Here is a 12,875-nt window from a genome sequence, read left to right as displayed (position 1 = left end):
GTTGTTTATTAGTATTCTTGTTTGGAAAGGCAGTTAGCATATTAATTGTGTCAGCGTAGCAGTATTTTGGGTTTGTATTTGTGAGCTAAGCAGTTAGCTCTTGCTTCTCAGTCTCGGATGCGGCGACTTTTCTTTTGTTAGTTTCATCACACATTCTTTTCCTGGTTATGAGACCCACTGTGTCCAGGTGAAACATCTTTAAAAATCAACTATGTCTTGTCTGACTTTAGATGGTGGCTGACTCAGTTGTTCATGAATCTCTGAAATACTCTGGTAGCAGTGGAGGCTGTTCGTGATTTCTTAGTGCATCAGTAGAAGCAATGTAATTGTCTTGTGTTCCCTGTATGGGTCCAGAAGTAACACTTGGTGCTGGTGTAACTTTGAACAGTGTGTTTATGGCGTGTGTTTTATTTTCCCATTTTAGGGCTTTTTGTCCACTGTGGAGCAGTTTGTGATGCGCGTTCAAAGACAACAGTGTGAAGATTGAGAGAAGTGCTCTTGCTTAGGCAGCAGAATCTATGGCTGGTCTTTGTTTTATTCAGTAGACTTGGTACTGCTTAGTATTTAGTTAAATTAGGAGGGATCAGTCCTTGCTTCTTGATAAAATCTTCACGAATGTTTTCACCTCTAAGTTGGTTATAATTTAAAACAGGAAAAAAAAAAAGACATTTTCTGTAGTGTGCTAGCTATGTTGATGAGGTAGCGTAGAGACCGAGGCTCAAATGGTGTTAGAGGTCCTTACCACAAGAAGAAAGTGGATGCTTTTGGGGCAAAAATCACTCCTGAGTTAAAAAGGTAGATAATAATCAAGTAATTCATAGTTCACATGTTCTAGCTTGCCCTAGTGCGAAGACTACTTCCTCGGGGAGAGGAAGAAGCAAGATGAGGTGAAAGCATAGTCTCTGCTTGGTTCATTGCTGAAGTTGCAGGACTCTGTTAGAAATCATTTTTCCCAATACTTCTTCCCTGTCAGAGGATAAAACTAAAATAACTCTTCAGCAAGTTTAGTGCAGCTGCAGGCAGAAATGGTCATGAGCCTAGAGGATTTCACGTGGCGTCCTGCCGTGCACTTAATGCAGAACTTGAGCTGGCTTTGCTACTGTCAGATGAAGAGGAACATTGTCTTGTCTCTCTTACTGGAATCTGGTATGGAAAGTGCTGTGTGGGAATGCAGTTGACAAATATTTAAGTACCATGGGGTTAATCTGCAGTTAGCTTCTGCGCATTTGGTTCTCCTGATAGGTGTATCTTGGCCATACTTCTTAGTTGATGTGTGACCTAACTGACAACAAGTCTTTTTTTGTTGGTGTAACTTTTAAGTTTTTGGCTCGTATGTGCTGGTGAAGGAATGGTTATGCTACAGGAGACCTGACTCTGGTATTCAAAGGGAGACATAAACCCATAGTTTTGTTCTTGATGCTTGAGTTAATCAACAGAAACATTTTTTCGTCTGGGAGAAAAGGAGGTATGTGTTGTCCTGACAGATGAGGATGTGGTCTGTATTGTCGTGTGCGGAACTCACACTGACAGCACAGAAAACCGCTTAGGAAGCTTATGACAGTACAGGGGTAAATCTATGCTCCCGGTGTTGATTTGAGACTTTTCAGAAGAAACAGCCATGTGTTTTGACCTTCAGGTTCTTTGAAAGCTTGTTTGTGCTTGACTTAAGCAGACTGGAGTATAACACAAGCCCATCTGTGGATGTTTCCTCACATTCTTAGTAAGTACATTTAAAAAAAACATCTTTAACTTTCTAGCTTAAGGTAAGTATCTTTAACCTACCTGAACTACAACTGGAAATCATTGTAAACAAAACTTCACTTCTTGTTGTGACATTGGGAGCATTGCCTAACTGCAGACATTTTGGTAATTTTGTACCTGAGCTATGGGGATATTTTAGTAACCCTTAAGATCCTACCTCGGTTGCTTTGTATGTAGGTGACACGGATGTCAGTAAGAGGCGAGGTGATACGAAAGGATCACCTGTTACACCTTCAATAGCCTCGTCGAGCCACAGTGCAGGCAGTGGAGCATAGCTTATATGGCGATCCAGAGCTTTATATAGGGTGGAGACTCCCCTGCTTGAGTGCACGGGTACTTGATGAAATAACAACAGAAGAGCAAGCATTAAATAGAAGAGTAATGTCTATAACGCATGCTCAGAGTTCAGGGAGGCCTCTGCAATGCAATTTTTTTTTTTAACAGGCTAAGGCTTTTAATATTTATAAACCTTGCAGTCTCCTAGTCTGAAGATTAAAATCTGGGTTATATTACAGTATTTCTGTTTGGGGTATTAGTAGCTTTCCCACGTTCCAACTCTTAAACAGGCTAATCCTTTCCCTGTGTTCTTTCTCGTAGTTTCTCTTGGTAGTCTTGTCTGTTCTCCTTTCTACCTGTTCTCCCATCTTACGAAGATAGCATTGGTTACTGATGTGCTCTGGCGTTTCCTAGTGATTGGTTGCAGTTCTTCATACGTTGTTTATCCGAACAACTTCTTCATGTGTTATTTTCGTACTGCTGTAGCATTCCTTTTGTTAAGGCATCATTGCCAGTCCCAGCTCCAGGTGATGAATGTTAGAAGCTTATGTTCCTGACTGTGTCCAAGGCAGTAGCGTTTCTAAGGGTTTACTCTTCAGAAATATTGGGTTAATGTTAAGAGGACCCCCACAATGATGTTGGAAAGGTTTTGTTGAAGCTGGTGTCAGGGCAGGAAGAATGCAGCGTGGAGCATGGTACATATGTCAGGAGCTGGACTCGTACTTGCTGCGGAGCTGTATAAGTTGTGCTGTCGTTCGATAGTAGAAATGAACGTTTTATCAGGATGCACGTTCTGCTGAAGAGTAGGTATGACCTTAAGTTTTGCCAGTCATTGGCATCTAGTGAGTGTTCGTGCACTCGTCTCAGTCAGTAGCTGGCTAATGATGCCATAGTTTGCCCAAACTTAAAGCAGATGGTTTTGGTTGCTGTTTCAGGGTGTGAGGCTAAATTGTTCTGAGGTGAACAATTCTAGGAGCAGTTCTAGGAGATCACTGGGTGAGAGAGAACTGAATGTAGCTGGACGTGCCTTGTCTGAAGTACTGTTCAAGGCGGAAGACTGGTGTGAAGGAAAGTGAGCTGAATGTGCTAACAGGAGAGGCTAAAATTCATCAGTGCAGTGAAGGTGAGTAGGAACAGTCTTAGTCGAGTTCATCCTACAAGGAAGACCAGGATGCTAGAACTTGTGCCATGGCCTTGTCTGGCTAGCGGTATCACATGAGTTTTAGGAATTTTTAGAGGAAAAATATTCTTTTTTTTTTTTTTTTTTGCCTCTCTCTTGAATCACCTGGAGGAGAGGGTCTTTCTGGGCTGAAGGCTTTCTGGGCATGCTGGCCGAGATATTTATGCACCTTACTGATCTACTATGCAGCTATTTGTGTAGTGAAAAACTCATCGTCTCATCGTGCTGCTGCCGCCTTCTGCCGGCTGGGTGGGATTGACAGAATGGTGTCAGTCTGACGGAGCAGCAGGGATGGCAATCACCTGGGCTGTGCCAGCTTGTCTCTTTGCAGCTTCACCAAGGTGAGTGGAAACTCGAGTGAAGCGGCCTGGCTGGTTCCCAAGGGCTCTTTCTGTGTCCTTGTCTAGTGCTTTCAGGCAAAACATGGAGAGGTGATTCCCCTTGCCTTGAAACTGCTCTCCTGTAACACTGCCTCCTCTGCCCTTCTGCCTGTGGTGTGTGTGTGAGGCCAAGAGCTTAGCACGAGCGTGTGTCTTGTGTCTTCTAGAAAAGCAAATCCTTGATTTCTGTTACTTTCCGCCTTCCAGGTTATTTGGTGAGACCTTTTTGCAGGGCAAGGAGCTAATTTTCAGCTGCTGGACATAGGTCCCCTTCTGTGACAAGCAAGAAGTAAAAGCTGTTCTTTGGGTCTAAGCTGTTTCTCCTTGACTGGCAGGAAGAGGTTACAAGCTTGATGGTACACTTCGAAACCATTCTTGTTTTTTATGTTTTATTGCTTTATGTTTTTCGGTAACGGTTTGTTCTTGGTACAGTAATATGAAATTGCAATTATTGTGTGAGAAGCCTTTAAGGCAATATGTGACTTGGTATGTGGGTAAATGCTGTTTAAAAGGTCAACATTATTCAGTGGTGGTGTCTGCCAGCGATGGTCTTGCTAATTGGGGTAACTTAACCTCTTAACCGAGGCTTTGACTAGCAGGTGGAATCAGATGATCTGCAAAGGCCTCTTCCAACCCACACTTTTCTGTCTTTTAAGCTGTTTGTTCACATCAGATACTTAATTGAAAACAATCAAGAGAATTGAGAGATGTTTTAGACGGGTGAATTTATTTAGATTTTTTCCCCAATATGTCCTGTCTTTACACTTCTGCAGAAATGTGTAAAAGGTTCTTTTCACAGCGAAGGTACTTGTCCCTTTTTTCCTGCTTGCACATAAAATCTCTTCAGATCTTTGCCTTGCTGGAATTTGCTGGCTCTGTTGACTGATAGGAAGTCACATGCTCTGAAGCTGTAACCCACACTCAAAACAACCTGTTACAGTGCCTCAGCATCAAAATCATGCGAGAAGGAAAACGGGATAACTGGCTAGTATAAATAGTGGTTTCTGTTACTTGATGGCCAGCACTTCCTGTGCTCCACAGTTCTTGCACAGTTTCTTCAATTGCCTTGCTCTTAAACCAGCAGCATCCCTGCTTGTAGATGATGGACTCAAACACCTTAGATGAAGAAGAAAGGTCTTAGATGAGGAAGAAATGGCTTGTTTCTGTCTCTCACTGTGGCCAAGCGTGTTGTAATAGGAAAAGGAGCTTTGTACTAGCAGTTTTATCAGTGAACGTAGTTTTTGCTCAGGGCAGGGAAGGGGAGGAAGCGAGTCATGATGCAGCTTGTCCAACTGAGAAGCTGATATTAGAGCTATGTTCATGTAAACATTGAATAAATGTGCTAAAATATCTTTGTGGAAGAGATGTGATCGTAAGCATTAAGAGGGGAGTAGAAATCAAAATTGTGGTAGTGATTTAAAGGAACCGGGCACATAATTTCTATGTCTAGCATGCGAAGAAAATGGCGAAAAGGAAGGACTCTACTTAAAATTGCTGTCTTCTCCCTTAAACCTTGATATATTTTTCTTTTAATAGGACCTCTTTCTGGCAAGAGGCAAAAAAGATATAGAATTACAGAATTATAGAATGGTTGGGGTTGGAAGGGGTCTTGTGCATTGCTTTAGTTACCTTCACAAGTCTGTAAATGTACCATATGTAAAAACTGTTCAAATCTGTTCAATATGCAGAAGCTTTCTGTTCGGTGTGCCAAATAGAGTAAAAAAACCCTGTAGTTCGTTTATTAGGTATGCCTAACAGTAGTTTGTATTGAAGGAAGAACTCAGTGACTCTCAAGGTTGTCAGAATTGCAACCAAATGAGTTGAAATTATTAGAAATAATTCCTTCTGTGCTCAGTTCTCCAGGTGGTAACGATTGGAATTCTAATCACATACTGAACTCGACTCTCTCCTACTGTAACTTTATCCTCTCACTTCTCATCAGAAGAGAAGATTGGTGAACTAGGCCATTCCAGTTCCTTTATTGAAAAAAATACTTCAATTGTAAATGCCAAAAAAGGAAAGGAAATCCACATTATGTTTCAGTCAGTTCCATTTCACTTTTTTGTTGGGGTCAGTTTCTATGTCTGTAAGCGTGGCTGGTTACTTTGGGACATTAACTGTATAGAACAAGAATAAATACCAATAAACAACACTGGAATGACTCAAAGTAATTTCAAAGCTCTTGACCTCACCAGTCAGAGCTTCCCAAACTTTATTTTTTTTTGTTAATTTCGTAAATGTCTGTACATAATACTTTGAATTGCTTTTGCCATGTGATGAGAGAAACAAAATGCAAATGTCTGCTGTGTCTCAGTCTTTTTGTTTTTATTAGTAGAGAAATGTTTGAAAACTCTGTCCTCCTAGTAATGTAATTTTCCATGTATTGTATAATTCTTTTTGTTCCTAATGTGCATTAGTGTCCACATCTTTTGTCTGTTGGGCACTTAGTGTAGTGTGGCTTGACTAAAGGAGCTACCACCTAGCATCAAGAAAGATGACTTGTGGGATGTGCATGATGTTTCTTTGGCTTTTTTAGTCCCTGGAATAGCGTTAAACTCTGAAGAGAGGTTTGTTATCATCTTGTACTCGTAGAGTGTCCTGTGCAGTGGACTGATGCTCTAATCGCTTTGATGATGGCAAGGGAAAGCTGTGACTAAGCTAAGCTACATGTTGTGTTGCTTGAAGAGAAAAAATTGTTCTAGCATTCCTGCATTTCTACATCTCTGCACACAAGTTGATACTGTATTGCCATGAACAAGCCCCTGCGCACATCAGTGTTTCATTCATGCCGAAGGGAATTCTGAGTTGGTCTCCAGCAGAATAGCTGTTTGTGCCTTCATCCTGTCCCTCCTCCACACATCCTCGGTCCCTTCTGCTGCTTCGTCCTTCCTTGCAGAGCACTTGCTTGCTATTGTGAAGAACGCCTGCCCAAAGCTACTTACAGAAAAGAATGATTTCCTGCCAAATTTGTGTTAGAAAACATGTGGGCAGCTTAAAAGTATTTCTGTTTCAAAAGCAACTGGTGGTATGCAGTTCAGGCCACTTGCTCACTGCGTTTTATGCTCAGTAGCCACAGTGAATGATAGAATAAATTTGTGTGTCCTTTGGGTGACTGTGGACCTGATGCCTGAAATACACGTTTTGGGGTATGAGCAAGAGTGATCAGAATTGGGAATCTGAGAATAATTTGTTTTTTAACAGCAACAATGAGGAAGAAGTGTGCAGCTTAAGGGGAACAGGAGTGGTAATGCTGCTGAGCATCACTCATCGATTGAGGGTAGTAAAAATACTGTTTATCTAAAATTGTTATCTTTAATTTTTCAAATATATTTTTTTTTCCCAAGGCTTTTATTCCCTGGTGTTGTCTTACAGGAGAAAAATGGTTCTGGGAGGAGTATAGGTTATACATAGTGGGCAAAACAGGCAGACTGGAGTGGGAGGCAGACAGCTTTTATTTCTTGCTGTGCTGGGAGAGATGGATGTCTGCCATTGACATGCCTTTTCCTCTAAAGTAGATCTTCGTTTTTCCGAGCGCAGGCAAAGAGACAGTCTGCCGCCATGGAGGGGACAGACTGGGGGGGGTTGGGAGTGTGATGTGTGACAGTGTTTTTTGTAGTGCATGACAGCGTTTCTTTGATCCCTGATGGTGTTTTGGACTCCTCGTTTGGAACTGTACCCTCTCTGATGTTGTGGCAGAGAAGGCAGGGAGGGAGCTGGTGGGCCCTGTGGCTGCGTGCCTCACCTGGGGCTGAAAAGGCCTCTGCCATCCCTTGTTCCCTTTGCTTCATTAACTGGCTGTGCTGCTGCCACAGTTCTGCTGCCCCGAGGTTGGTGTATCATCCTTTATTTGGCAAATTTCAAGTTGGCTGTTGTTACTGAAGCTTTATGCAAACTTCCACGTCGGCTTCTCTTAAAAACAGAAAATGAGATGCTTTGAGGGAGGAAACTTAAGTTTTTTATTGCTCGGTATGTTCCACTCAGAAATGCAGTTTTTCTTAGGCACATTCACTTCTGTGCGAGTGATTGGGTACAAAGTCTGTGATGGTTATGTACTGTGATATTGGCATAACTGCCACAAGCTTCTCTTTATGCCTTTTAACAGCTGATGTAATAGAAGCATGTGCTTTGTGATTGGTGTTCAGATAAGCCCTAAGCACTTTAACCAACGTTTTAAAGTGTAAATAATTGGAGTTCTTGCAGCACAGTACCACTAGTGCAGGCTTGTGAAAAGCATATCTGAAGAAGCCGATTGCTCCTGGAAACCCCCAGTGCGTAGAGATGCGTTGTGCCTCCTCCGCACAGGTAGCATGGCTGTAGTGCTCCTGGTTCTTCTTGAAGGGAAGTTGGTTTCAGGCAAGACACTCTGAAAAAACTGTGCTTTTGCCATGATTTCTGTAGGAAGCAGTTCATGTAGATGCCTGCTATATATTCTTGATCCTGACTAGAAGAAAAGGAGGGGGAAAAAAAAGAAAGAAAAAGCTGTGAGTGTCTTGGCTTTTTCCTTGATGGTAGCCTGACGTTGTACAGGGGTTTTAAAAGCTTTAAGCCATAGCAGTTGACACTGATGTTTTGGGGACGGGGAGAGGTTTCATAGAGATGGGAGACATGGCGTTTGAGTTAATGAAGCAGTGCATTAGGAGATCCAAGGGTAACAGTAACTTGTTGTGACACAAAACAAACTATTTAATCCTTTCTCTTCACATTATTTTGTCGTCCCATGGGCTGATCAGTCTATATTTCTCTGTGTTTGGGGATGGAAAAAATCTGGACAAACACGGGTCTCTTGCTTTCCGATAGTGTTGGAAGTGAAATGCTGTTGACTTTATAGCTTGACTGCACGTTAAAAGCTTCAGGGCATGGAGGTCTTCCTGTGCGTGTGGAGTAGTCAGTCTGCTGTTTGGAGGTGTTGTGGTATAGATGAGCATATGAGCTGCCCTCTGTTTAGGGGATAAGTGTGGCTTTGAGATCAGAGTTCGGAAACATGCAGAAATAAGTCAATTGACAAGAGTTAGGGAAGAGGAGCAAACTCCCAGTGGGAATGGCAGCTGATTTACCACCACTGTAGTGGCTTGCAGATGCAGGGAGGAAGGAAGCCAAGCTGACTAGGCTAATTGCTGCAAGTCGTGCTGACTGAGAAATGCTTTCTGGCAGATTCAGCGTAGCAAATCTGAAGCGTCTCTTCGTGAAGACTGGGAAAGTCGGTGGTTTCCCTCTTCTTAGCCTTACAAATGGAGCACGCTCTCTTAGTGGAAACTCCCACATAGCAGTGTTTGTGGAGGCTTTCTTTTTGGAAATGTGTTTTGAAGGGGCATAGGATTCTGGTGGTTTGTATCACATGTGTTGAGAGATAGGAGGGTGGTCTTGCCTGTGATTGACATGAATAGCTGTAATTGACTGTCCTCTTTTTCCTCTGAATCTGCATAGTTTGCTAAGCTGGGCAGCTTCCTTGGCATGGACTACAGAGAAGCTGCTTTGGGTCATCTGAGGCCTGGCCTCATTGCACAAAATAAGCGTGTGTTCAACTCTGAGAGAAGTGCTCTTGCATTAACAGACTTAAACTGCGCTGTTAGAATATCTGGGTGAAGGCAAGGCCCCCAGCACTGTTTGTGCATGGAGCTTTACTGCTGCTAGCTTTGTCTACGTAGAAGTTATGATGTGGTATTTCCATTGTTCAGCTCTGCTGATCTACAATCCTTAGAATAACAACTTGCTTCAGCTGGAAATGGATGGGCGTGCACAGTTCTGATCTGAAACTTCAACAAAGTGAGTCAAGCCAGAGTAATGGAAGAGGTGAAATTCCAGAAAAAGCGCTTGTGAGAAGTTGGGCCACCTTTAGTTGTGACTAAAGCTGCTCTAAACTCCCTTCTCAAAGTATTAGTTAAGGGTCTTGATCTGTTACAACAAAGCCCAAGAGTGACAGAGAAACAGCTGCTTATTGAGCTGTGAAAAGAAAGCTCAAGATAATTCTCCTTGCGGACTCTGCAGGCAACAAGCATGTGGACAAGCCCTGGAAAATAACGAGTGATAAAGATAAGAAATTATCATTGGGATTTCAAGCTTGGCTGTTCTAGAGATACCAGAGTTGGAACAATGCATTTGTGCTTTTAACAGCTCAGGATTATTTTTTAAGTTTTCACTTATTCCTCAGGTGTCTTTTAAAGGGAGGATGCCTCAAGGTTTTAAATGAGTTGACATGGGTCTGTCAGTGTAGCAAGGCGCTTCATTGCGGGCTTGGAAATGCTTGTATTGAGAACACATCCATTAAATCCATCCTTGGAATGTGTAGTCAAGGCAAAAGGTGAGTCCAGTGGAAAAGGAACGTGACTGTTAGAGAAGGATTTTCTCTTTCTTGTGAGCTCACCTTCCTTAAACAAGGCTTAAGACAATAATTAGTCCCTTGAAAGTAGGGCAGTGAGGAATAGGATGTAGCAGTGCCCAGCAGGACTGCTTAGTCTTTTTTTCGGTAGCACATGCATTGTTCAGAGATGCTCGCCTTGCTGTGAATGGAGGTGCTCTTCAGGTAGACGGTCAAAACCTTCTGGTAAGAGCGGAGTTATGCTTAGTGTACTGCCCAGTTTTTACATATTGAATGACAAAACTGAGAAGACTTTCTTACAGCTATGTTGTTCTGTGCTCCTTGTATTCTCTCTATTCCTTAGTTCTTACTACTAGATCTGTCAAAGCTGGCTGTGTCATGATGAGGGGTCAGTCCCAGTCTGTGGTCATGGTCATAGAATCATAGAATCTTTATGGTTGGAAAGGACCTTTGAGATCATTGAGTCCAACCAAACAACATACAATCTCTGCCACTAGAGCATGCCCTGAAATGCCACATCTAGACGTTTCTTGAACACCTCTAGGGATGGTGACTCAGCCACCTCCCTGGGCAGGCTGTCGCAGTGCCTGACCACTCTTTCAGTAAAGTAATTCTTCCTAACATCTAATCTAAACCTCCCCTGCCACAACTTCAGACCATTTCCTCTGGTCCTGTCATTATTCACCTGGGAGAAGAGGCCAACACCCACCTCTCTCCAGCCTCCTTTCAGGTGGTTGTAGAGGGCAATGAGGTCTCCCCTCAGCCTCCTCTTCTCCAAGCTAAACATGCCCAGCTCCCTCAGCCTCTCCTCATATGACCTGGTCTCCAGACCCCTCACCAGCCTGGTAGCTCTCCTCTGGACACGCTCCAGCACCTCAATGTCCCTCTTGTACAGAGGGGCCCAGAACTGAACACAACACTCGAGGTGAGGCCTCACCAGTGCCGGGTACAGAGGCACCATCACTTCCCTACTCCTGCTGGCCACGCTATTCCTGATACAAGCCGGAATGCTGTTGGCCTTCTTGGCCACCTGGGCACACTGCTGGCTTACATTAAGCTGGCTCCACCAGCACCCCCAGGTCCTTTTCTGCCGGGCAGCTTTCCAGCCACTCTTCCCCAAGCCTGAAGCGTCGCTTGGGGTTGTTGTGACCAAAATGCAGGACCCGGCACTCGGCCTTACTAAACCTCATATGGTTGGCCTTGGCCCATGGATCCAGCCTGTCCCGGTCCCTCTGTTGAGCCTTTCTACTCTCAAGCAGATCAACACTCCCACCTTAGGATGAGGTCCTCAGGATACGCTTTAAGTGCAAGTTTATCCAGAGACATTTAGAGTCCTTGAGCCACCCTTCAGCAGGAGGAGACGCGGGAAAACTCTAAAATGCCACTTAGATAGCTGAGAAGGCTTGTCTTAGAGAGCCTGCGATAGAGTTTGGATGGAGAATTGGCTGGGTGGTCAGAGGCAGCATAACCCCTCTAAGCTTTTTCCAGCTGTAAGGAGCAGGCTCTGGTTTGTGTGGCCCTATAAGTAACTTGTTAAGTAGCTTAAGTGATGCTTATCTCAGGTATGTGAGAGAGTCTTAGGGGCTGCAGTCGTTTTTCAGGTGTGACATTGGGGAATTTTGGTGATAAGGGGAGAGGGTGGTTCTGGGAAGCTCGGTCTCTTCTCTTCATAGTTGTTATGTGTCCTCTTTATTCTGTCTTTCAGACTGGTATTGCTTGGGAAGATGTGACAGGTCACTTGCTAAGGGCAGCAAAAACTGCCTGCATAGGGTCAGGCTGGCTGTTCGTATGCTGCAGTTGTCAGGCTTATTTTGCAGAAAACCATTTCCGTTTTGCTTTTGCGACAGTATGGGAACAACCTTTGTTACAGGGCTGACCTGTTAGTCAGTGGCTCAGATGTGGTGCAGCACATCTCTGGGCTGGTCCGGAGACAGCAGCGGTCTGAGTTATTCATGCACTGGCAAGAAAGTTTTGCTTCTTTAGGCAGTTCTTTCAAGCCCACTCCAAAATGGGCTTGGAAGTGCCCATGTTCAGCTTTTTTTGTGGGACTTGTGGGGAGAGTGAAGGTGCATACCTTGTTCAAACGGTTGGTTTGGAAATGTGTCAGCTTTTTAATTTTTAATAAAAAAGCGTTGTATGAAGCTGAGCTTTCAGAGGCACGGTTGCAGGCAGTTTTAGGATAAGTGTTTTGCTGATTTTTTGGGGGGTTGATTTTTACATCCTGTTATTCATGTTGGAGACTAAAGCTTGTATTTTTTTCCCCCCACATAAATGTGAAACTGGGGCAGGGAACTTAAAAACACCTCAACTCATTATCTTATTATGTTGGCATGAAATTTTTCTCACATGAACAATTGCAGCTGAACACCAGTTAATGCATAAATTTGCTTAGTGTGGAAGTAAGCCAGGTGTTTGGAATGAGGATTTGAAATGGAGAGGAAAATATTAAACCAAAGGTGTTTTCCCTTGTTGTTTCACAACCTTCTTGTAGCTATATAGGTGTCATTCTACCTGTGTCTCTATTGTTGTTTGTAATGCTGGGGATACGGACTCCAGAGGAGAGGAGGGAATTTTCATGTGAATACATCAGCACCTGTCTCGTCATCAGAAACACACTGCAGTAATAATGCAGGTGTCCCTGCAGCAGAAACCCAGTTGGTGCCAGTCATCAGGACGGTCTTATGCCGTTTCAGCAGCATGGGCTGTTACTCTTCTCACCGTTCTCCCTCCCTCCCCCTTCTTATTTTTTTTTTTTTTTAGCAGCAGCAAGAGAAATGGTGTGTGTAGTTGATGGAATAAAACGAAAGAAGATACTGTTGAGATGTTCCAGCTGCCGGACTTCAAATTTCTGCTGAGCCAAGGCATTTAGGTTAGGGGAGGGTCATTGCATGTGCAAAAGACAACAGATCTGATTATGTATCCCAGATAATTGGAAGCAATCCTCGCTGTACGGGGAAGAAAT

The 12,875-nt window shown here is 43.5% G+C and overlaps 1 protein-coding gene across 9 annotated transcripts in view; it reads left to right on the top strand.

Moving 5' to 3' along the window:
- ANKRD17 (ankyrin repeat domain 17) overlaps positions 1-12,875 on the top strand; it is an 88,361-nt gene that overhangs the window by 21,818 nt on the left and 53,668 nt on the right. Inside the window, exon 1 of one of the 9 annotated variants that reach the window (XM_074587770.1) lies at positions 3,936-3,953. The exons of the other annotated variants lie outside the window; for them this stretch is intronic. Coding sequence (XP_074443871.1) covers positions 3,951-3,953 — 3 coding nt within the window. The 5' untranslated portion in view covers positions 3,936-3,950. Of the gene's footprint in view, positions 1-3,935; positions 3,954-12,875 lie in introns of those variants that run through there. 9 annotated transcript variants of the gene reach the window in all.

Source organism: Larus michahellis, chromosome 5 (assembly GCF_964199755.1).
Source record: "Larus michahellis chromosome 5, bLarMic1.1, whole genome shotgun sequence".
Classification (NCBI taxonomy): domain Eukaryota; kingdom Metazoa; phylum Chordata; class Aves; order Charadriiformes; family Laridae; genus Larus; species Larus michahellis.
The sequence above is the reverse complement of the archived record's forward strand: the minus strand, read 5'-3'. Positions and strand labels throughout refer to the sequence as shown.